The sequence below is a fragment of the Pelophylax lessonae genome (assembly GCF_965119305.1).
Source record: "Pelophylax lessonae genome assembly, chromosome: 10".
Taxonomy (NCBI): Eukaryota; Metazoa; Chordata; class Amphibia; order Anura; family Ranidae; genus Pelophylax; species Pelophylax lessonae.
This window is the reverse complement of record NC_138777.1, coordinates 79,808,113-79,832,862: the sequence shown is the minus strand read 5'-3', so window position 1 is coordinate 79,832,862 and position 24,750 is coordinate 79,808,113. Positions and strand designations below refer to the sequence as shown.

Below are 24,750 nucleotides of genomic sequence, written 5' to 3'. Positions count from 1 at the left end.
TGTAGCATGTCCAGAACCATGAAAAAAAAAAGATAAATTTTCAGTAGAACAGGGATGTGGGTCGGGACCCTCCTTTAACTTTAACACCTATATGATCTTTTTTTCTGGTTCTGGACGTGCTACAGAGCTGAAACTTCACAGGTACACCTTTTAGACCCCCCCCCCCCCCCAGACACAAAATCACACAAAAAAGTTCTTAAAAATTGTAATTTTTGATTAAAAAAAAGCCAATTATTGAAAAAAAAAAAAAAAAAAAAGAGAGATTTTTTGATTTTTGCTTTGGAGTTCGGATCTGGGGGGTCTAAAAAGTGTACATGTGAAGTTTCAGCTCTGTAGCATGTCCAGAACCAGAAAAAAAAAGATTGTTTGTATTAGAAAACTTTCTGACAGGGGGTTTGCTTCGCTCCTGCCGGTTTAATAGAAGGCATTTTTTTGGGATCTTTGCAGTCAGGAAAAACATCTGAACTTGTGTATAGTGGTACTGTGCACAAGTTCAGATGTTTTGCCTGCCTCCAAAACCCCCCAAAAAATGCCAGCAAAAACACACCTGGGCATTTTTTTTTGACGCTAGCGTTTTTTTGGCATTTTTTTGGGTTCTTTTGAGGCAGGCAAAACATCTGAACATGTGTATAGGGGGTATATATACACATATATGTCTGAATATATACCCCTAGACATATATAGGTGTGATAGTAGCAGAAATATATTACTGTAAATGATTTCATTAGCGCAAGCATTTATTTCTGCTACTATCACACCTATATATGTCTAGGGGTATATATTCAGACATAAATGTCTATATATACCCCCTATACACATGTTCAGATGTTTTGCCTGCCTCCAAAACCCCCCAAAAAATGCCAGCAAAAACACCCCTGGGCATTTTTTTTTTGACGCTAGCGTTTTTTTGGCATTTTTTTGGGTTCTTTTGAGGCAGGCAAAACATCTGAACATGTGTATAGGGGGTATATATACACATATATGTCTGAATATATACCCCTAGACATATATAGGTGTGATAGTAGCAGAAATATATTCCTGTAAATGATTTCATTAGCGCAAGCATTTATTTCTGCTACTATCACACCTATATATGTCTAGGGGTATATATTCAGACATATATATGTCTATATATACCCACTATACACATGTTCAGATGTCATGTCTGACATCAAACATGTCCTCAAAAAAGCACTGGCAGTGGCAGCCCCTGCAGCATAAAAAATGCTTGCTGGTGAGAAGCCATATTCCAGTTACGAAGCTATTCAGAGAAATGATAATTTCTCTATAGCGGTCACCCTGCTATGGAAGGGTTTTGTCACCCTGCCAGAGCAGTCACTGCCAGTTAACCCTACACTACACTACGGTCCCCTGACACTTAACACTTTCCCTACAGAAACTCAATTTTTGAAGCTAACTTAAGTGTAAAGGAGCACTCTAACTACACTAGATATCCCTTTCCTCACACTAAAAATAGCTAAATGACACTTTTAAAGTAAAATTAACAGAACTGCTTCCATTCTCTTCCATGTCCAGTATAACAATGCTAGGAATATGGCGGGGCGATCTTATATACTGGGGGGCGTATTCACTAATGATTGGTCTAGGGACCCCCTAGTCACTCCAATCACATTCCTAGCATTCTCCTGCCCCCTCAATTGGCTTTTGCTAATGGTTCTGGTCCAATCACGGGCTTTTAAAGCCCATTTCCTGAAGCATTGCATTTTGGGCGGTTCTGGTTGCCGAATTCCGAACTTTTTGGGCAAAAAGTTCTAAATTCGGCCGAACCTCGAACACCCAATGTTCGGGTCGAACCGATGGTGGACCTGAACCGTTCGATCATCCCTAGTGAGGAGTACAAAGAAAAGTGTGTCTTGCCTACAGTCAAGCATGGTGGTGGGAGTTTCATGGTCTGGGGCTGCATTCGTGCTCCCGGCAAAGGGGAGCTACAGTTCATTGAGGGAACCATGAATGCCAACATGTCCTGTGACATACTGAAGCAGAGCATAATCCCCTCCCTTCGGAGACTGGGCCGTAGGGCTGCATTCCAACATGATAACGACCCCAAACACACCTCCAAGACGACCACTGCCTTGCTAAAGAAGCTAAGGGTAAAGGTGATGGACTGGCTAAGCATGTCTCCAGACCTAAACCCTATTGAGCATCTGTGGGGCATCCTCAAACGGAAGGTGGAGGAGCGCAAGGTCTCTAACATCCACCAGCTCCGTGATGCCCGCAAACAGTTTGCTGAAGACAAGCAGACTAGGGACATAGATTACTGGAACCATGTCTTCTGGTCTGATGAGACCAAAATAAACTTATTTGGTTCAGATGGTTCAAACAGAGTTACCGGAAGTGACGTGAATCCCGGTAGAATTGTGATGCTTGTGTCAAAACGCTGGCTACCACTATCTTCTATGTAAGTCTGTATGTTTTTAATTCAATAAATGGTTGGAATTACTACACTATGAAATTTTCATGTACCCCCACTCCCTAACTAATGGCGAGGTGATCCGTAGATACGATATATGTATATACTTAGCAGAGGGCCATAACTTGAAGTACTGAGGACATCTAGCGGTGAACAAGGAGTACAACAGGCCTATGGGAAAGATATGCGATATTCAAGTAATGCTCAGGTGAGAGGCTAGAGAGCACAGAGGTGGCACATTGGATGAAGACATCACACACAAGATTATGGATTCGGATGGTGAAGGGTCACTGTTTTGAAATACACCATTGACCTCACTGATATACTTGCACTTGAACTACTGAAATATATATGGATACGACACATTATACAGTGCATTTTCTTCTGTTTTTATTGTAGAGATTTATTCTAATCTTGGATTCACCATTGAATATATATTTTGTTCTAATTTTTAATACATAGTTTTACACGTTTATTTATTGACTGCGCAGCACTTTATATTATACATTTCTTCAGTGTTGTCACATGAAAAGATCAAATAAAATATTTACAAAAATGTGAGGGGTGTACTCACTTTTATGAGATTCTGTACATATAGATTTCTTTTGTTCAGCCTGCAAGAAAACTTTCGCCCATGCCTAACAGCAAGGATAGACGAATTCCTCCTGCCAAGCTCCTGTATTCAGACAGATGTCGGCACCTCCGAATATTGCCTGCATCTAATTAAATGCAGGAAATGTTTAACCAACAATTTTTGACAAAGGCCAGCTGAACAATTGACTTCAATTGAACAGACTCATCCCGGCAGGGTCATACACTGCTAGATTTTGCTCTGAAACAGCAGGAATCAGCCAACAATTGAGCAATGTACGGCCAGCTTTGCCCTGTTTAAAAGGATTGGAGGTAAAGAGTAAGGTGAACTAATTTCAAATATCCTGGTCCCCCCCCCCCCATGGACACACCTCTGCACAGAGCAGCCACAATGCTCTATGGTGCCAGTGTAGCAATCCATACACTGCAATGCACAGACCCAGGGTGTCCATTATAATAGCAAGCGCTCATTAATCAATGTAGCCATGTGGCCTTGTTGACCAATGAGAAACACATCTGAGGAGCCTTGTTTGACTAAGATTACCTAGGAGAAAGAATTAATGAACAATGCAAGCTTACCATTGCAAGCATTATATTGGATACTCACTCTGGGGCTGTGTATTGCAGTGTATGGTATATGTACCACTACTCCGGGGCATCACAGCCACTATTTACAGTGGGGTCCAGGGGGTGACCAGGATATTTGGAGTTAGTTCACCTTTAATTCTTTCCAGAAAAAGTGAACTTACCCTTTAAGGAAGTTGGGGCAGATAGATGTGGAGGAGGGTTTAAAAAGATTGAATATTTTAGGTACAAGAGATAGTAGGGTTGGGATATAGACAGGTACATAGCTGGTGTAGATGATGTAATACTATGTTGGGAATTCCTCTAAATAAGTAAGAAAACTACCGTATACTCCCCTGTAAAACACTTCACTAAACATGTGTCTTTTGTTCTCAGCAATCAAAATTCTGTGGCTGCTGTGCATTTTGTCAATTGTTTGAGTTAAACCTAAAAGTGAAGTCCGCATATATCTCATGATGAGCATACCTTACAAAAACGAACAATTGGGAAAATATATGAGTAAATCCAGGGAGAAGAGCTGAGAAGATTTGCACTGGTATGATTACCTAAGTAACTCCAATTCACAGATTAAAATAATCCTGTAAAAGTGGAAAAGGATTCACCGCCTCCGGGCTCAGGATGAGTCAAAAGTCTCCAGCCACCTATTGTCAATGCAGAATATTAACCAAAGATCAAAGGCTATGAAAAGTAATGAAAGAGGATGAGAAAATATTCTGTAAGAAAATAAAATTTTGAATTTTAAGGCCTAACTCTTTGTAGCCAGCATGGGGGTCTTCATAATGATCAGAGTGCAGGCCACAATTCATCAGCAAGCATTGGATTCATGCATTCCTCCCCTGACTGATCTCCAAGATGGAATAGAAAATGGTTAAAACTCCAGAAACATGTTTTTTTTTTCTTTTTTTTTTTTTTTTTGCTGTCTTTGTCCAATTTTGGAGATTTCTCCAAAGCGAAAACACCTCATTCTCTTTGGTGTTCTGACAGGGGATATCGCTGTACTAACACTGGATCGAAAAAATACTAGTGGTGTGTACCAGGCTTTAAAACTGATGGGAAACAGATGCAGCCACCTAGGTATGTATGATTCTTAAAAAAAATCCCAAACTTCTCTTTTAACCACTTTAAGACCGGAAGATTTTACCCCCTTCCTGACCAGGCCCTATTTTGCAATTCGGCACTGCGTTATTTTAATGGACAATTGCGCGGTCGTGCGACGCTGTACCCAAATAAAATTGATGTCCTTTTTTTCCCACAAATAGAGCTCTCTTCTGGTGATATTTGATCACCTGTGGGATTTTTAATTTTTGCGCTATAAACCAAAAAAGCGACAATTTTGAAAAAAAAAAATATATTTTTCACATTCTGCTATATATCATTCCCAAAAAAAATGTAAAAATCAAAATGTTTTAACATTTTAGGCCAATTTGTTTTCTGCTACATATTTTTGGTAAAAAAAAAAAAAATTGCAATAAGCGTATTTTGATTGGTTTGCACAAAAGTTATCGCGTTTACTAACTACGGGAAAGATTTATGTCATTTTTATTGTTTTTTTTTTTATTACTAGTAATGGTGGTGATCTACGATTTTTTGCGGCGGACAGATCGGACCCCTAACATTTTTGACACTTTTGAGGGGACCAGTGACATTACTAGCACTAATCAGTGCTATAAATATGCACTGTTACTGTAATAATGACACTGGCAGGGAAGGGGTTAACCCTGTGAGTGATGAAAGGGTTAAATGTATGCCTCATGCTTACTGACATGTGGGGGGGGGGGGGGGGTTCTGTGACACCGACAGAGATGCAGGTTCAGCTATGCTGAATCTTGTGATCTCTCCCTGTCTGTCACTGAGAAGATCAGTAAACAAAGCAGGCCGCCTCTCCACATCTGGCCTGACTTCCGCTGTGTCTAAACACAGCGGGAGCGAGCCTCCGGTGGCACACGCGTGCCACCGATACCACTAGGAGTCCAGCGACGTAGGTCTACGTCGCTAGACCCAGGGGAGCTGCACTGTCGCAGTAGGATTACTGTCGGCAGTCGGTAAGTGGTTAAATTAGTGACATGCAAAATAATAATACTGGTACGCAGAAACTAGTAGAGCTGGCCAAGAAATCTTCCAGCATGCAGACAGAAGGAATCATCATTTTGAACCTGAAGTAGATACCCCAGCCACTGTAGCTGCTCAGGTTTATGTTTGTACTCTTTGCAGACTTTTCGGCCATCTTTAAGAGCCCATTTAGACTTCAGTGCCATGGCAAATTAATGTGTTGCAGGCCCATTCATTTTTTATTGTCTCCCATATGCATTAAGGTAATGCATCTGCATAATAGTGCATCACAATGCTGGTATGGTTGTCATAGATAAAAAGGGCCATGTATTTTTTTTATCACCTTAGGATGCCTTGGTTGGCAGCCCATTATTGTCTGTGGGTTACCTGAACAGGACTCATGATCATGTGATACATAAAAGGCATTAGGCTGGCCATACATTATGCTATTGTTTTGTACAATTTTCCTTTAATATGAGGTCAAACCTGTACACTTTTGAATTGTATGCAATCTGGCAGGCCCTTGTACTACATAGTTGAAAGTAAATGTATGTTAATGAACTGAGCGTTGCATACCATATCCCCCCTTGGGGATACAGGGGTCATAGGATACCCATAATTCTGTGTGCAAAGTTCGAAACACAAGGTATCCCCGAATCCTCAATGTCAATGTCTTGCGTTTCTTTGTTCATTTGCTAAAACAATAAAATGTACTTGAATTTTATTGAAACATAAATACAAATTACAGATATTCCTCAGCTAAGTCCACATGGTTAACATCTATTAGTGTACACAGAAAGCCAATTGAAAGAGAAATTAAATCTAAAGGAAATTTAATAAGAAAATTGTATAATGTATGGCCAGCTTAACGTACATCAGTAAATGGTTCCATAAAGCAAATCTGCAAAGGCCCAAACTGGGGAGCTGCCATTGCTGACCTGCAGGCTTTGGGGCATCATTATTTTGCCTTTATGTTTTTATTTAGTCACCGACCTCGATCAAGCCAGCAAAAGTCTGTGCCAGTGAGTTCTGATAAATCTAAAATACTTCCCTGCCTACTTGTTCCGGGTAGGTGACTCATCAATTAATATAGCCATGATTAAAATCATCTAAAACCAAAAAAACAGAAGGTGCCCCCTTTACATGGATAGAAGGGGAACAAGGAGGAAGAAAATGCAAGAATAGGTATGGGAGGGTGCAAAAGAAACAGATTTTATAACCTTTAAATTAAATCAATAATAAATTTATTTTCATAAAATTATTCCTCCAAGTATGGTCAGTAGTTGGGCAGGCACACCACCAGTAGATATAAAATCGTAGTTTAATCCAGCCACTTTCAGGTGATTGTAATCTGTCTACGGAGGCACACAGTTCAGAAATTTGAATACATATCAATGCCATTTTCATGTCCACATTCCCGAACCCTTGTTGAAGACAATAGAGTTTTGTAATGTAAAAAGAGTTCTCTTGAAGGGCCAAGTGTCTGCTATTTACATTCAGACCACCACCCTCTAAATCACCATTTAGGGTGCAAACCTGAACTGGACCTATTATTTTGCAAGTGTTTGCCAACAAGTAATAACAAAAGGACAATACAATGCCTGAAACTGTTGAAGTGATCAGCTACTGACCATGGATACAGAACAATAGGATAGGACACCTTGAAGAAAAGGTATTCTGGGGTTTCACCACAGACCTCTAACCTGCCTTTCTTTCTGGAGCTATAGTTAGTGTTTAGGATTAAATCTCTTTGTTTCCCCATCAATGTTGACCATATCGTCTGATATCAATTTAAAATTTATGAAGCCAGTATGAATTCTGTACATTTATGCATGTGGGCTACATGAGCTTCAATTTTCTTCCATAACAATGTTTTTCTTTTTGCCTTGGTCATCTCAAGTGTGTGTCTCTGAAATGTAGCAAATGGTCACGTGCGCTCTATCTTTGATGACCATTTGCCACATTTCAGTGTTGTGAATGTAATATTATGTAATTGTCAGGAATTTTAGCACGCTATTCCGAAAAAGCATAAATGCGAAACATATCCACCAAAAAACCAATAGCAGAATATTGTGGTTTCCAAATATATGAATTCATAGATATGATTGCTAGTGATGTTTGCACACTGGCCTTTGGTGTAGAATCTTCACGGGTATAACAAATACAGTAAAACCTTGGATTGCGAGCATAATTCGTTCCGGAAACATGCTTGTAATCCAAAGCACTCTTATATCAAAACAAATTTTCCCATAAGAAATAATGGAAACTCAGATGATTCCTTCCACAACCATTTATTCATAAGTCCTTCAGTTTATAGTCTGTACACAAAGTTTATAGCAAGGTGATTGGTTGTGTCATCATAAAATGTCCATCCACAAATGGCGCCTCCACAAGGGGATTAGAAGCAAAATCCAGCAGGAGCTACAGAGTATAAAAGAGGAGAGAGGTACCTCTAAGTGTAGCAGGTTGGGTACATTTAATGAAGGTACAACATTTAGCAACTCACATGGTTGATGATTAAACAGGCACATCTAAGTATGCAGGCATCTGGGGTAAAGCTATCCACATAGACCCATCTTCTGAACCACTGGCTCTCACCGATGTCAGTCTGCAATTGTGATTGGGAAGACTACCCTGCAGTAGAGTGATCTGAAAGCGAGACTTTGAATCGCTCGTGGAGCGCAGCCTGGAAGGGTGTGATGAAGATGGCAGTGCAGAGGATGGTCTATGTGGACAGCTTTACCCCAGATAAACAGGCAAAAAATTTGGGGGAGCATACCCATGTATTTCCAAAGCTGCTGCAGCTATGAACCAAAAGACATGTATATTAAAAAAGAATAGCGCGCAAATGCAAAGGAAATTACTACCAAATCTGAAGACAATCCATAAATAAAAATGGGGGTTTGGTCCCACCATATGGCCATATCGTGCTCAAGCCCACTACTGCGTCAAAGTACCCCATTATCAGTGGGTCCTACACTATCCATGAAAAAGAGATGAATCCAGCCTTTCTAACCCATGGAGATAATACTCCTTGCTGGGAAAAATGTGCAAATGCACTACAGGGGACTCCTCCTATATCCACTTGATGGTGGACACTGATTGAGTACAGGTGTGTGTGGGGGGTGGGGAGGGCTGCTCAACCTCGATAGTCTGGTCAGACCGAATACATAATAAACAGGCAAAAAATTTGGGGGAGCATACCCATGTATTTCCAAAGCTGCTGCAGCTATGAACCAAAAGACATGTATATTAAAAAAGAATAGCGCGCAAATGCAAAGGAAATTACTACTAAATCTGAAGACAATCCATAAATAAAAATGGGGGTTTGGTCCCACCATATGGCCATATCGTGCTCAAGCCCACTACTGCGTCAAAGTACCCCATTATCAGTGGGTCCTACACTATCCATGAAAAAGAGATGAATCCAGCCTTTCTAACCCATGGAGATAATACTCCTTGCTGGGAAAAATGTGCAAATGCACTACAGGGGACTCCTCCTATATCCACTTGATGGTGGACACTGATTGAGTACAGGTGTGTGTGGGGGGTGGGGAGGGCTGCTCAACCTCGATAGTCTGGTCAGACCGAATACATAATAAACAGGCAAAAAATTTGGGGGAGCATACCCATGTATTTCCAAAGCTGCTGCAGCTATGAACCAAAAGACATGTATATTAAAAAAGAATAGCGCGCAAATGCAAAGGATGCAAAAATCCTTTGCATTTGCGCGCTATTCTTTTTTAATATACATGTCTTTTGGTTCATAGCTGCAGCAGCTTTGGAAATACATGGGTATGCTCCCCCAAATTTTTTGCCTGTTTATTATGTATTCGGTCTGACCAGACTATCGAGGTTGAGCAGCCCTCCCCACCCCCCACACACACCTGTACTCAATCAGTGTCCACCATCAAGTGGATATAGGAGGTTACCCCAGATGCCTGCATATTAAGATGTGCCTGTTTTAATCATCAACCATGTGAGCTGCTAAATATTGAACCTTCATTAAATGTAACCATATTGCTACACTTAGAGGCGCCTCTCTTCTCTTTTATACCCAGTTGTGACATGACACTACTTGTATATCAAGACATCGCTTGTATATCAAGTCAAAATTGATTTTAAAAATTTGCTTGTCTTGCAAAGCGCTCTCAAACCAAGTTACTCTCAAGCCAAGGTTTTACTGTATCACGATTTGAAGCTATGTTTTTAGTTCAATCTTAGTTTATTGAGAAAGAAGGGTTTTACAGAATAGGGGGAGAAGCATGGGAGTGTGGAACATACAGAAAAAAAATTTCCAGGCCTGACAGATAGTGAACTTTGAATAAGTGCATACAACAATCAATATCAATAAGTGCAGATAAGGAACATAAACCACCAGGTCCATTAAATCTCGGTTGCATCGCAGCTTAAAAAACAGCAACTTGGGGTAACATGAGTCAACATAAACAAAAGAAAAGACAAACAGAGGACAACACTGGTAGAGACACCGCCATGGCTGGCGTCGCATTAGAAGATGGCGTGAAGTGTGGAAGGCATTGGTAAATATCCAGGCATCCTACTGAGAAGAGCCTAAAAACTGAAGCTATGTTTTTTGTTCATCAAAGATTCTATGATTTTTGTGTTTATTTGCACTAATAAAGAAAACTGTTTTAACTTTATTTTGGGTGTATAGTTTACTAAGGTGTCATACCTTAAATATCCCTCTGATATGTTTTGAAGGAATGGTAAATGCAGAAATATTGTTAATAAAATACTGTTTGGATATCTTCGCTATAACGCAGTGTATTAGATGATGCACCTAGATGTATTCTATCTGCACTGAAATTAGTAATAGCTTTCACAACAGACATAACCCATACTTAATTACTGTATTGGAGTCAGCGGATCGAATATGGAGGATTAATATAGCTGTATTATTGTGAATTATTGAAGTCTAACTAAATGCAAGACTTTTTTAGAGAATGCTTTTTTAGATTAGAACGCTTGTCAGTTGTTATTGCTGTCTGTACCCTGATTAAGCCTGGTTCAGACCTATGCCATTATTGGTGTGTTTGCACACATGCAGTAGTTAATTTAACATGGTTTTTCTATGGGACACCTTCACATCTATGCTTTTTCCAGGGACTTTTTTTAAGCACAACCAACAAATTGGCCAAAAAAAAAAAAATACAAAAACACGTTTGCAAATGCACCGCAAAAAGTACTGCAGAAACAGATCAAAAACAAACTTCATTAAGTATGAAGCAGGCCTTAACCTCCCCAGCGATATTCCAGAGTGTGGCTCAGGGTACATATAGAGTACCAAAAGCGGTAACCCCGAGCAACACTCAGGATTACCCCACAATAAAGCTTACCTTCCCCTGCGATCCCCACGGTCCTCCCCGCCGTCCTCCCGCTGTGGGCCCGTCAAATGCCGGCACCTGTCTTCTGGTTCCCTTCCCTGCGAGCATCGTGACGCAGGGGGGTGGAACCGGCGGCAATTTCAAAAATTTAAATACACCAAATGGCATGATACAAAGATGTGATCCTAACGGATTACACTGTATCATGCCATTTCACCACAGGATTTCACCTGGTGGCTTTTCCATTGCCCTGCCTGTGCTTTTCCAGTTCCTTGTGCCTGGAAAATTGAGAACGACCATGGCATCCAAAATGCGTTCTTTATGCGCAAAAGCGGAAAAGTGACGACAGCTACGAATCTGATGTCTCTTTCTGGCACATAGCTCTGTTGGAAATTCTGAAGAATCATTTGATATACTCCCTGAATTTTTTAGTTTTGGTGCAGAATGAGTAGTTTTAAAATAATGAAGAATTTGATGAAACTACTCATTCTGCACCAAAACTAAAAAATTCAGGGAGTATATCAAATGATTCTTCAGAATTTCCAACAGAGCTATGTGCCAGAAAAAGACATCAGAATCGTAGCTGTCGTCACTTTTCCGCTTTTGCGCATAAAGAACGCTTTTTGGACGCCATGGTCGTTCTCAATTTTCCAGGCACAAAGAACGGGAAAAGCACAGGTAGGGCACTGGAAAAGCCACCAGGTAAAATCCTGTGGTGAAATGGCATGATACAGTGTAATCCGTTAGGATCACAGCTTTGTATCATGTCATTTGTTTTATTTACATTTTTGAAATTGCCGCCAGTTCCACCCCCTGCATCGCGGCGCTCGCAGGGAAGGGAACCAGAAGACAAGTGTCGGCATCGGCTGAGCACACAGTGGGAGGATGGCGGGGAGGATGGCGGGGATCGCAGGGGAAGGTAAGCTTTATTGTGGGGTAATCTTGAGTGTGGCTCGGTGTTACCTCTTTTGGTACTCTATATTAACCCCGAGCCACACACAGGAATATCGCTAGGGAGGTTTTTATAATTTATGATTTTGTGTTATAAATTTTATCATACCCCGGATGTCTACTAGATTGGACAGATTTAAGTGGGTCATTCCTAAGAATTACAGAAAGACAATATATAGCAATACTGCTGCGCTAAATTCATAAAACATAAATATATGAAAGGCGAAAAGCAGCCAACACAAATCTTGAATTAAGAACAGATCAGATAAATAATAGTGGTAATGTGGCGCTAAACTGAGCACTGATAACATATAAAGTCCATAAGTCGCAGAGGAAATCAACAGTCCATATGTGTCCAATCCAAACAGAGGTGTATAGAGCCGCAGGCCCGGAGAAATACCACCACATAACAGATCACACTGCCTCTTACCAGACGCAAATGACCCTCATTACAAAGGTCACAGGTACGGTCCTCCTCTCTCTTGCAACGGCACACGGCTCACTCTCCAACCATATGTAGGCTCATAAAATACAAAGCAAAACACTCCTCACAGTGTATAACGTTTATAGTGTTTATTCAGCGCATATGGTTAAAAATGACTTACAAAATCCCAGGTAATGGATGGCGTTGTGTGTTTCCTCTCACTGCCGATAACCCACCAATAAGATGGCCACCGCGTGTGGCGTGCGTCGCCGTAAGCTCCACCCGACGCGTTTCGTCATAGACTGATGTCGTCAAGGGGTGTGGTCTCACAGCGGCGACGCTATATAAAGCTTTGGAGATGGGCGGAAACAATAACAAAAACCGAAACCCGGAAATCAGCCATATGCGTTCCACGAGCCGGAAATAATCATAGAGATTGCAAATAACCATTCCATCACGGAGCTGGCCATATTCCACAACAATAAAAGTATTGATAAAAAGGCAATCTCGCATGGACATTAGGTATAGTACATTAATTGGTAAAAATTAGGATTGGGGTGCACCCGCGCTATGGATAATAACACAAATACTGAACTTGTTAAAACTGGTTTTAAAAATATTAAAACCGGGGGGACCAGATGGTTATGCTGCCTCCAACTTACCGCAAGGGTAAAAGTATTGTGGGGGTCAGGGGGTGTTGGTATGGGGCGCTACCACCTTGTACAACAAATCAATTGGTGTATGTGGTCCCAAGAGAAAGTGCACTGTGCTCATATGATAGCAAGTATGTGACACCTTATATGATATAATTTGCACATACTTGCTATCATATGAGCACAGTGCACTTGCTCTTGGGACCACATGCACCAATTGATTTGTTGTACAAGTTGGTAGCGCCCCATACCAACACCCCCTGACCCCCACAATAGTACATTAATTGGTGTAAGAATTACAGGCCTAAAATATAAAACAACATATTTCCATTCAAAACAATGTACCGCTTTTAGCACAAAAATTCTGACAATCAGACCGCCAGGGAGGTTAAAGCGGAGTTCCACTGGCTTTTGTGTTTATTAAAAGTCAGCAGCTACAAAAAGTGTAGCTGCTGACTTTTAATAAACACATATTTACCTGTCCTATGGTCCAGTGATGCGGCCAGGTGGAGCCTTGGTTCTCTCCATCTTCTCCCCGTGGCGCCAGCATCTTAATGTGGGCACCCTGCAGTGACAGCTTGTGGCTTCACAGCCGGGTGCGCACTGCTCATGCGCGACTTGTGCTGCACGTCCTGAATGGACGGGCAAACTTCTGGGACCTGTGACATGTCCCAGAAGATTGCAGAGAGGGAGGGGGAGAGGAGAACCGCCTAGGCGGCCCGAGCGGAAGTGGGAGCAGGTACCTGTAAAAACTAGGTACTCGCTCCCCCCCCCCCCAAAAAAAAACATGCCAAATGGGGCATGTTAGGAGGTCAAGACCACTTAAGCTGAAGTTCCACTTTTGAGTGGAACTCCGCTTTAAGGAGATTCACCCTCTCAATTTGTCCTGTTTACCATTATAATTAAAAGTGAAAGTAAAAGAAAATCGCTAAAGTGTGATTTGTCCCCAGAAAAGTAATAAAGGGGAAAACTTCCAATGGGGACACTAGTTCTGATGACATGGGGGTCCCCAAGGGATTCCCTAATTTGCAAGGATTTCCTCTGTTTTGTTATGGGACAGGAAGCGATGGGAAATCTGCACAATGGGATGCAGAGGGCAAAAAAAAAAAATCTGAAAGGGGTTATAACCCACCTTCATTCTATCCAAAATGAAAAAATATGTTTTGCATAGGAAAGTACTTTTTAAGATGCCAAAAATAAACATAATTAATGTTTTAGACTGAATATATCGAGAGCTTTGAAAATAATTTTTGAATTAAATCTAAGGCCTCATGCATATGAGGTGTCTGTGAAAGTCCCTCTGAATGCCAGAACTCCTGGCAGGAAAATGCTGCCTAAAAAAACATGCTACAAGCTGTGTATTGCTCATGTGTTTAGGTGCATTCAGCGTATCAGCATTATTGTACTCTATTGGCCAGAATAATAATTTATTATGGCCATTAGAATGCATTAATGCTCAAATTATTTGCATTTAGGTGAGTACCGGGTTTTTTTACGATCTTCATCTCACCTGAATGCGCCTTTGGTGTTTTTTTTCTGCCTGTAAATGCTCCTCTTCTAATATGCCTGTAAATGCCTATGTGTGTATGTACACATAGGCTGACATGGAGATGCTTTTACAGGCAAAAAAAAAATACTGAACACCTGTATAACGGGCATTTTTTAAGCTCTGTATACATGAGGCCTAAATCTCATGCAACACAAATATTGTTTAGTAGATTCTTTAACTTTCTGCGACTTGGTCACAAAAAACAAAATATATATACACATGTTAAAAAAAAGGACTTTGTTCCCTTTCACACTGAATTGGACTTTGAAATCGTGCGACATAACTTAAAAGTCACACAATTTCAAAGCCGTAGATCAGGGTGACTTCAGGTGCGACTTGGCTGACATCGTGCAACTTCGTACACATAGTCTATGCAAGTCGCAAAAATAGTGCAGGAACATTTATTTCAAATCAGTGCGGCACCACAAAGTCAGAGTCGCACGGATTTGATCAGTTCCATTGCCAACAATAGGGTGCGACATGTCATGCGATTAGGAACTGTCAAATCGCATGACAAGTCACACCATTGTTAACGAGTGCTTAAAGTGGTGTAGTGGTTAGCACTTTCGTCTAGCAGTGAAAGGGTCGCTGTTTCGAATCCCAACCACAACACTACCTGTCTAGGGTTTGCATGTTCTCCCTGTGCCTGCATGAGTTTCCATCAGGTACTCTGGTTTCCTCCCACACTCCAAAGACAAGCTGGTGGGTTAATTGGATCCTGTCTAAATTGGCCTTACTATGTGTATGTAAGAATGTGAGTTAGGGACCTTAGATTGTAAGCTCCTTGAGGGTAGGGAATGATGTGAATGTACAATATATATGTAAAAGCCCTGCGTAAATTGACAGCGCTATAGAAGTACCTGAAATAAATAAAAATAAGTAAAAGCTGGCTATACATTGTACAGAAATTATACAAGAAAATTGTATAATCTCCATTAGATTTACCTTCAACTATGTAGTGCAAGGGCCTGCCTGATTGGATACAAATTAAAACGGTTACCTAGCTTTGGCTTCAAATTATGCGGTTTTTGGAAAATCTAAAAGGAAATTGTACAAAAAAATAGGAAAGAAAAAAGTGGGTTTTTTTGGGCCCTAATGAGATGATCAGAATATAGTACAACACAGCAAGTTTATTAAAAACGCATATTTATTGGTCAAATTTTTTCTCGTAAAAAGGCATGTGCAAACATGCTCTAAGGACATACATACATATAACATATAACATAAAAACAAGAACACAAATTAGGGTAACCAAGTGGTGGGTCTCAACAAGAGAAGGTGGAAATGGTCCCTGTGCAGCCAACGCATTTCGCTTGGTTTTGCTTCTTCAGGGCTTAAGAGACCAAGAAACCAGCTAGTGTTCTATAAGGCAGTGGTCCTCAACCCTGGCCTACAGGGCCCACTAACAGGCCAGATTTTCAAGATAACTGAAATACATCCCAGGTGATATCATTTGCTGCTCAGTGATTGCAGTACTCTAGTCTGCATCTCCCCAAGGTAATACCTAAAATCTGGCCTGTTAGTGGGCCCTGTAGGCCAGGGTTGAGGACCACTGCTATAAGGTATGTGAGAAAATAATGCAATAAATATACAGTATATAATTCTCGTATGACAAAACATATAACGTCATGCTGTGTAATGTATACAACAAATCAAAATGCATTCTCTTTAATAGTTCATCCTTATCACCTCTCTGCATCAAAAATGTAAAAAACATGGTTTTGGTGCAATTTTGCAAAATCTTACAATCTAGTGTGTGTAAAATCATAGGGCGGGCGAGAGTTCCATAAATAGGCTCAAGTTGTATAGCAGTCGTGGACTTTATGTGGAATTGCAGTAATGATGGGATAGTAAATACATATTTTTATAAAGTGTATATACAAACAAAGCATTGGGGTGCATGTGCATCCATATATGAAGCACACGCTATATTAATATGCATTTATAATGTCCCAATGCTATAACGATATTAGCATTAAATCACCATATCTGCATTAATAAGATGATATATTTCATCCTAATAGAGAAAGAAAATTTGTAGAAAACAGTTGTATAATATATGGCCAGCTTTACATATATAGATTTTTAAACATAATGGAAATTATAGCAAGCAATTAACAGCTGGCACTTCTACATGCAATAACAATTGCTTACAGTGACAATATCATACTTCAATGATCACTAAGTATACTTGAAGCAATAACTGTCATACACTGTAAACATCAGGCCATGCATGGGTGGGTAACAGTTTCTGTTTTCTACAACTTGTTGAGCAGGAATGAAGCATTTGCATTTTAATGGTTGCTTTGTTTAGGACGGGAGGAATTGTTGTGGGTCTGCCCTCTCCAGGGAGTCATTCTCACACTATAGAAGACTGCCCCACTTTATAAAGAGCCAGCTTGGCTTTGCCCCCCCACAGCATCACCCAGATAGACTGAAGGATCACCATGTACCTTAGACTCATACTCACACTTAGCTGCTTCAGCCATGTCTTCTCTGTACCAGGTAAGAACATTTTTATTGTTAGATTGGGATCTTATAGCTGTAACACACAGGGCTTTTTTTCAGCTGGAACTTGGTGGAACTCAGTTCCACCACCTCTGGCTCAGGCCCTCTGCAACCTGCTCACCACTATCACTAGTAAATACAGAAGTCCAGTTTGTCTCTCAGTGGCTCCCACTGAGTGCAGGATGGGGGCAAGGGAGATGCAGGTGCCTAGGGTGCATTCCCGATGTTGACCCCTCCACTAGATGATCTCCCTGCAAGTGAGAGAGGCAGAGCCACCTACAGCGGGGAAGTATGAGAGCCGGTTGGGTGCTTCATCTTAATACAGCAACAAAAGTAAGACGTGTGGAAGATGGTGGAGCTTTTAAGAGGTGGGGGGGGGGGGCTCTGGGTGATAGATTTTAGATTTTACATGAATAAATGGGTGAAGGCCAATGCAGAGATGCATCAGTGTTTACAAGTGTGTGGAAATATACAACCATTTTTTTATAGGGACAGCTGTACTTGCCACTTACTGCTCCCCAGGTGTGGGAAAGTGCTGGGAGCTTTATGCTAGGGGGCTTTGGCATGTAAACATACATTTGCATGAGTCCATATTCTTATGTTTTGTCTTTTGGCGTTATATGACCTAACTGTTACACGTAATGATTGAATATACGTGTGGAAGATGGTGGAGCTTTTAAGAGATGGGGAGGGGGGGGGGGGGTTCGTATGCAGAGGTCAGAGCTGAAGAGGGGCAAAAGTGAGATGTGGATGGGGGATGCAGAGGTAAGCAGCTGTGGCTGAAAGCTGAACTCTGCACTCTGTGTGTAGCGCACCCCCCAAACTCTGCACTCTGTGTGTAGCGCACCCCCCAAACTCTGCACTCTGTGTGTAGCGCACCCCCAAACTCTGCACTCTGTACGTAATGCACTCCTGGTATTTAATGCCCCTTAAAGACCCTCACACTGTTTGTGAAATTTGAACACACCCACTATCTGATTGGTTTGGAGGGTGTGTGGAGAGGAGAGATGGGTTTGGGGGGGTCGTGGTTGAGTTCCTGCACCTATTTTCTAAGGAAAAATGCAGAGGTAACACATATTGGTAGAGTCTTACAAAATTTAAATTACCTTCAATTGCACATTTGGTTTTTCACCAGAAAGCTAGGAAATATTTCATGTACAGCAATAACTGGGAAAGGATCTGACTATTAGTGCCGGTTCACACCTCCGCGTGTGCGGCGATCGCATGTAATATCGGAGCGCACTGCTCCTTCATTACATGCGATCGGATGTGCAGTGCGAATTCAGCCAATGCACTTTGTATGGCTAAATTTGCACTGCACCCGCACAAAAGTCGCACATGAGGCATTTTTTCAGGCGCATCAGGATCGGATCACACAGTGGTTCACACTTCTGCGATCCGATCCTGTGCGAACTGTCAGATCGCATTGCGATATGTAAACAAACTGGGGGTGTCGTTAACATTTCATTGAACTGCCAGATGTGCGTTTGCGATGCGGGAACAGGCTGCGAATTTGCAGCGTTCCTGCATCGCACAAGTGTGACCCAGCACTTAAGCCCCGTACACACGTACCGATCGTCGGCATACAAATGTTCCTCTTTTCTCCCCGGGATGTCGGTGTCTGTTGAAAAGTGCAAAGACAGCACAAGGACAGCACAAGAATTTTGTCTGCAGACTTCAGCTGACTGCAGAAGTGATGTCATGTAATGGTTAACTTTCCCTGTGTTTTTAATTTTCTGAGCATGCCCAGTCTTGCAAATCTGCGGTCTGTCGGCCGAATTCTGTACTGACAGGCGAACAATCGTCCGTTCTGGTGTCCGCAGACAAAAATTTTCATGTTTGCAAGAAAGACTTTTGTCCACGGATTGTGCGCAGACATCTGTCGGAGGCACCATACTAACACGCGTACAATCGGCAGATCTTTCGTCCGCCGACGTTTGTATGCCGACGATCGGTACGTGTGTACGGGCCTTCAGAAACACTTTGCTGTCATAGATGATGCCTATCCACTACATAATCCTAAACTGACTGTACACTAGTAGAATTTCATTTGAAAATTTTTGTTTTTAGAATGTTTGTTCGATTTTCTAAACGGGTAGTTTTTTTTTTTTACCACAGTGACTAGAAAATTTGAAGAAGCCGGATGGAAAATTTTTCTCAAACAAATTTTAGTAAATGTGGTTTTTGTTCAGGAAAATTAGAGAATTAAATGTTAAAAGCAAACTTAATTGTTTTAAGTACTTTCAAGTGACATTCATCAAGTCATTGAATGTACCGATGAGAATTTTTGTAAGAATTTTCTTACACATGTTCAAACAAACATTTTTTAAAAAAATCTATTAGTGTATGGCCAGCTTCACTTTTGCTAGAGCAGTAGGGAAAGGTGCAACCTCCATCAGATTGGATCAAGGGAAACCAGTCTCTTGACTTGTAAATGACTGCTAGATTGTAAGATTTTGCAAAATTGCACCAAAGCCATGTTTTTTACATTTTTGATGCAGAGAGGTGACAAGGATGAACTATTAAAGAGAATCTGTCCGCTATGCAGTACTAGAATGATACTAAAATATACTGATACACATGATACAGGATTACTCTGGTATCCCAACAACATTTCCAAATTATTGCTGGGACTTGTAGATTAAAGCCGGACATAGACTCAGATGGTTCAGCAGGGACTGGCCGAGATTCAAACCATCTATGGGCAAGGCTGATTGTACTCAATTTCTCTATATTTTTCCTCTCAGTTTGGGAGGCGTGGATCCCTCCAAAATATACTGGAAACACAAACCCCCAACTGTTTAATTTTGCTACTTGTAAAGGAAAATGTAATTGTGAACCTCCAAAGATATGCAGGCTATCACAATGGTGCATAGTGTGTCCCCTCTGTGCTGAACCCTTGCAATTATAAGATCATTTATTCATTTCCACACACCCATTTTCCTGTAGGCCACATGGTTTGAGCTAGGTTTATTTGGGTTATCAAATCTCAAATTAGAGATTTAACCACTTGTTGTCAATCACCTCATTTGAACAGATTGAAATCAGTGTTAGGCCTGGTGTAAATGGACATTTACATGGTGAAAAATCTTCTAGAACTTTCTCACATGTTCAGAGAGCCATAGGTGCAGGGTACAGTCACTCATCCAAGTGAATGGTTGTACGCGCCTGTACACTTGTTATTGCCAATGCTTTTCTGTTTCGGCATTTACCTACACATGAGCGTATGACATATTCCCTAAATGGGTAACTTTTACATTTAGGATATAGATTTTACGTGAATAAATGGGTGAAGGCCAATGCAGAGATGCATCAGTGTTTACAAGTGTGTGGTAATATACAACCATTTTTTTATAGGGACAGCTGTACTTGCCACTTGCTGCTCCCCAGGTGTGGGAAAGTGCTGGGAGATTTATGCTAGGGGGCTTTGGCATGTAAACATACATTTGCATGAGTCCGTATTCTTATGTTTTGTCATCAACCAGTTACATTTCCCAGTAGCAAAGTAATTTAACCACTAATGTAACCCTAGCCAAGGTGCTACACCATGGGTGGCTTTTGATGATCCACACTCTCACTATCCCCTTCTGTCTTCCTCCAGTCTAAAAACACTTTTAGCAGTTGACATGTTATCAATTGTATAGGGCAACACTTAAACTTAGCAGCATTTGAAACTAATCATGTTGTCTCTTCTGTTTTGTCTTACAGTGGCAACCCCCAGCACCTGCATACCAACCTGCCAGTGGACACAGTGGTTTAACGTTGATCACCCCACAAACAAATTAGATGGTGGAGACTGGGAGACACTGGATAATATCAGGGCTCAAGGATACAATATATGCCGAGCACCCAAAGATATTAACTGCCGTTCTGTTCGATTCCCTTACATCCCCTATAGTAATCTCTTTTACAAAAGTCAGTGTGACCGCAGCACTGGACTCATTTGTCTTAACAAGGACAATATGGTCCCATGCATTGACTTTGAGGTGCAGCTGCTGTGTTGCACTTGTGAAGAAGAGCCGCCCAAGACCACAGTGCTCCCTGCTGTGACCACAAGTAAGTTTTATTCTTACTGGAATGTTTGCTTGTGCTTTCAGTAAAGCCCCGTACACACGTACCGATCGTCGGCTGACGGATCGGCCGTCTTTTGTCCCCAGGCTGGGGTGTCCGCTGAAAAGTGCAAAAGACTGCACACGAATTTTGTCCGCCGACTGCAGAAGTGATGTCATGTGATGGTTAACTTTCCCTGTGTTTTTTCTTTTCTGAGCATGCCCAGTCTTGCAAATCTGCTGTCTGTCGGCCGAATTCTGTACTGACTGGCGAACAATCGGCCGTTCTGGTGTCGGCATACAAAAATTTTAATGCTTGCACGACAGATTCTGTTCGGCCGAAAGTGCGCTGTCGGCTGTCGGAAGCATCATACTAACAAGCTGAAAATCGGCCGATCGGTCGGCGGCCGAATCTTTTCGGCCGACAATCTGCACGTGTGTACGGGCCTTAAAGAACAGCTATCATGAAAAAGGTCTGTCTATATAACACATACATTATGAAGACTGACGATATCATTCTTAACCACTTTACCACCGGAGGATTTTGCTGTCTTACGTCTGGGCCACTTTTTGCAATTCGGCACTGTGCAACTTTAACTGACAATTGCGCATTCATGCAATGCCGTACCCAAACTAAATTTACGTCCTTTTTTTCCCACAAACAGAGCTTTCTTTTGGTGTTATTTGATCACCTGTGCGATTTTTACTTTTTGCGCCATAAACAAAAAAAGAGCGACAATTTTGAAAAAAATAACAATATTTTTCACATTTTTTTTATATGAAATCCCCCCCCCCCCCCCCCCAAAAAAAATGTAACAATCAAAATTTTTTATCATTTTAGGCCAATTTGTTTTCTGCTACATATTTTTTGTAAAAAAAAAAATCGCAATAAGCGTATTTTGATTGGTTTGCGCAAAAGTTATTGCGTTTACTAACTAAGGGAAAGATTTCTGTCGTTTTTGGTGTTTTTTTTTTAATGAGTAATGGCGGCGATCTGCGATTTTTTTTGCGGGACTGCGACATTGCGGCGGACAGATCAGACCCTTGACTGACATTTTTGACACTTTTGGGGGTACCAGTGACATTACTACAGTAATCAGTGCTATACATATGCACTGTTACTGTAAAAATGACACTGGCAGTGAAGGGGTTAACTTTATTGGAGAGGGAGTGGTTAATTGTGTCCCTAGGGGCGTGATTCTAACTGTGATTGGATGTGTGTGTAACAGCAGAGATCTACGGTCCTACATAGCAGGACCGTATGATCTGTGCTCTTACACAGGGGAGAATGACAGGCAGCTTTGTTTACACTAGCCGCCTGTCATTCTCCCGGTGTAACCGGCGATCGCGAGTGAGCGGCGGACATCGGGTCCGCCGCTCACACGCGCGGGGGGGGTCCGTGAATGAGCGGGGGCGGGAGCGCACCTCCGGCGGTGCGCCCTCGCCCCCTATTGGCTCACAGGCGAGTGACGTATATATACGTTACTTTGCCTGCACGGGGCTGACCGCCACAGTATATATGTACTTGCGGCGGTCGGCAAGTGGTTAAGGAGGAAAATTCTATGGCAGTGTTTGGGAAGGACATTTAGCATTACAAGACAGATTTCCAATCACCAAGAATGAGTAGTGAGGAATCTGTCTATCGTTTCTTCTACTTGCTAACTCACTGAAGTAGTCTTCTGAACTTGGCTAAGCATTGATTTTGGATTTCCCTCCACAAAGAAAGCAATGCTTCGCCATGCTGATTTTTCTACGTTTCCCTGCTCCATCCAAAACTAAATGAAATGCTTTGGCGTTATATGACCTAACTGATACACGTAATGATTGAATTGGTAGTATATATATATATATATTTTTTTTTATTGCGTTAGATCATTGTCATCCTTACCCACCTGTTCCCCTTCATTTCTTAGTTTTCTAATGGATGTTACTTGAAAATTAAAATGCAGCAAATGGGGCTGCCATTTCATACCTTCTTCTGAAAAACTCAATTGCCCAGCTGTCTCTGGCTTTGGTATTTGACTCACTAACTAGGAACACACAGGCCTTAATGCTGTAAATAAGGAACTATAGATCTGTATAATTGCTGTGGATCAGTGGCTCAGAAATTTCTGACAAATCTTGGCAACCATGATACCCAATCAACCAGCATTTCCAGAAGGAGTGCCTCCAAATGTTCTCATTACACATTTCCTTTATTGTATTAAGCATGCACTTTTCCTCCATTGTATCTTCTTTCTGACATTTGTAGAAAACCATATGTGATATTGTGTCAGTCACAAAGACAGTAAGTTTTTCTATCTTTTGCAGAAACACCAGCAACCCAGTGTGAAAATCCTCGTTGCTCCTGGACGCAATGGTTTAACACTCAAAACCCCACTCCAGGCCCTGATGGCGGAGAGTTCGAAAACATAACCACAATCAGAAACCAAGGTTACCCGGTCTGTGATTTCCCCAAGGCAATACAGTGTAGATTGGCAAGATTTCCCTATATCCCTCTAAACATGCTGTATTATGTACAGGAATGTAGTGTGTCCCATGGCCTGGTTTGTCTTAACAAGAATCAGCAGGATGAAAAATGCCTAGATTATGAAGTCCAGTTATTGTGCTGTGTTTGTGATACATCCACCCCAATGCAGTCCTTGATCATTCCTGAGGTTACAACTAACCTGACGACTCTGGTTACCTCCAAACTCTCTGCCCTAGAGACACCAACCACCACAGAAGTACTCCCAACAACCAAAGACATGTTTAATGAACCTGACCAAGGATCTGGTATGCTTCCAAACAACAATTAAAAGTTTTGTTTGCCGTCACCCAGAAAGGCAGTTTATAAAAAAAACACACATAAAATATTAACAATTGCATATACTTTAGAGTACACATGAAACTAGATAATTGAAGCTAATGCTGTGAGAGAGGAGTATGGGGGAGGTAGGCACTAAACATAGGGTGGATTTACTAAAACTGGAGAGTGCAAAACCTGATGCAGCTGTGTACAGTAGCCAATCAGCTAACTTCAACTTGTTCGATAAAAATAAAAACCTGGAAACGGATTGGTTTCTCTGCAGAGCTGCACCAGATTTTGCCCCCTCCAGTCTTAGTAAATCCCATAGGGACCATACATAATTGCAAGCTTTACGTGTGATTAAGAGGTCTTTGTTCAGCAGTGTCCGCTAACACTCCAACAATCTAACTTCTTACAACTGCCCTGGTAATATGCACACATTTAGCGTTGGAGCTTATTTATTCAGAAGCCAGGACATAAAAACCTGTCCAGAGATACACAGAGGCTGCCATTGCTACTTTTAATTCTGCTAGTTGCCAGCTAGTTTGTTAACCTTTATTAATACTTTCAGTCCCTGACCTGAAACAAGCATGCAACTTTTTCCATGCTTGTTCCAGGTCAGTCAGGGCAACCCTGACTGCCTTGATCTATATGCTGGCTCCAGCTCTGACTAAAATGTATTTAAGAAAATGGATCAAAGCAATAGCCAGGCACATAGGATCTTCAGAAGCAGCTGAGCAATGGCAGCCCCCAATGCTGCTCTTACAAAAGGCTTATGTTGAAATACAGACCCAGAAAATAACTGAACAGAACAGCAGATGGCAAGT

General features: G+C 41.5%; 1 protein-coding gene across 1 annotated transcript; it reads left to right on the top strand.

Moving 5' to 3' along the window:
- Positions 1 to 16,983: 16,983 nt before the first annotated feature.
- On the top strand, positions 16,984 to 23,933 carry LOC309565950 (mucin-5AC-like; the record flags this gene model as incomplete). Its single annotated transcript, XM_082270979.1, has 3 exons — positions 16,984 to 17,083; positions 20,795 to 21,142; positions 23,446 to 23,933. The coding sequence occupies exons 1-3, from the start codon at positions 17,026 to 17,028 to the stop codon at positions 23,931 to 23,933; spliced, it is 894 nt and encodes a 297-aa protein (XP_082127105.1). The 5' UTR covers positions 16,984 to 17,025.
- Between the last annotated feature and the right edge of the window lie 817 nt (positions 23,934 to 24,750).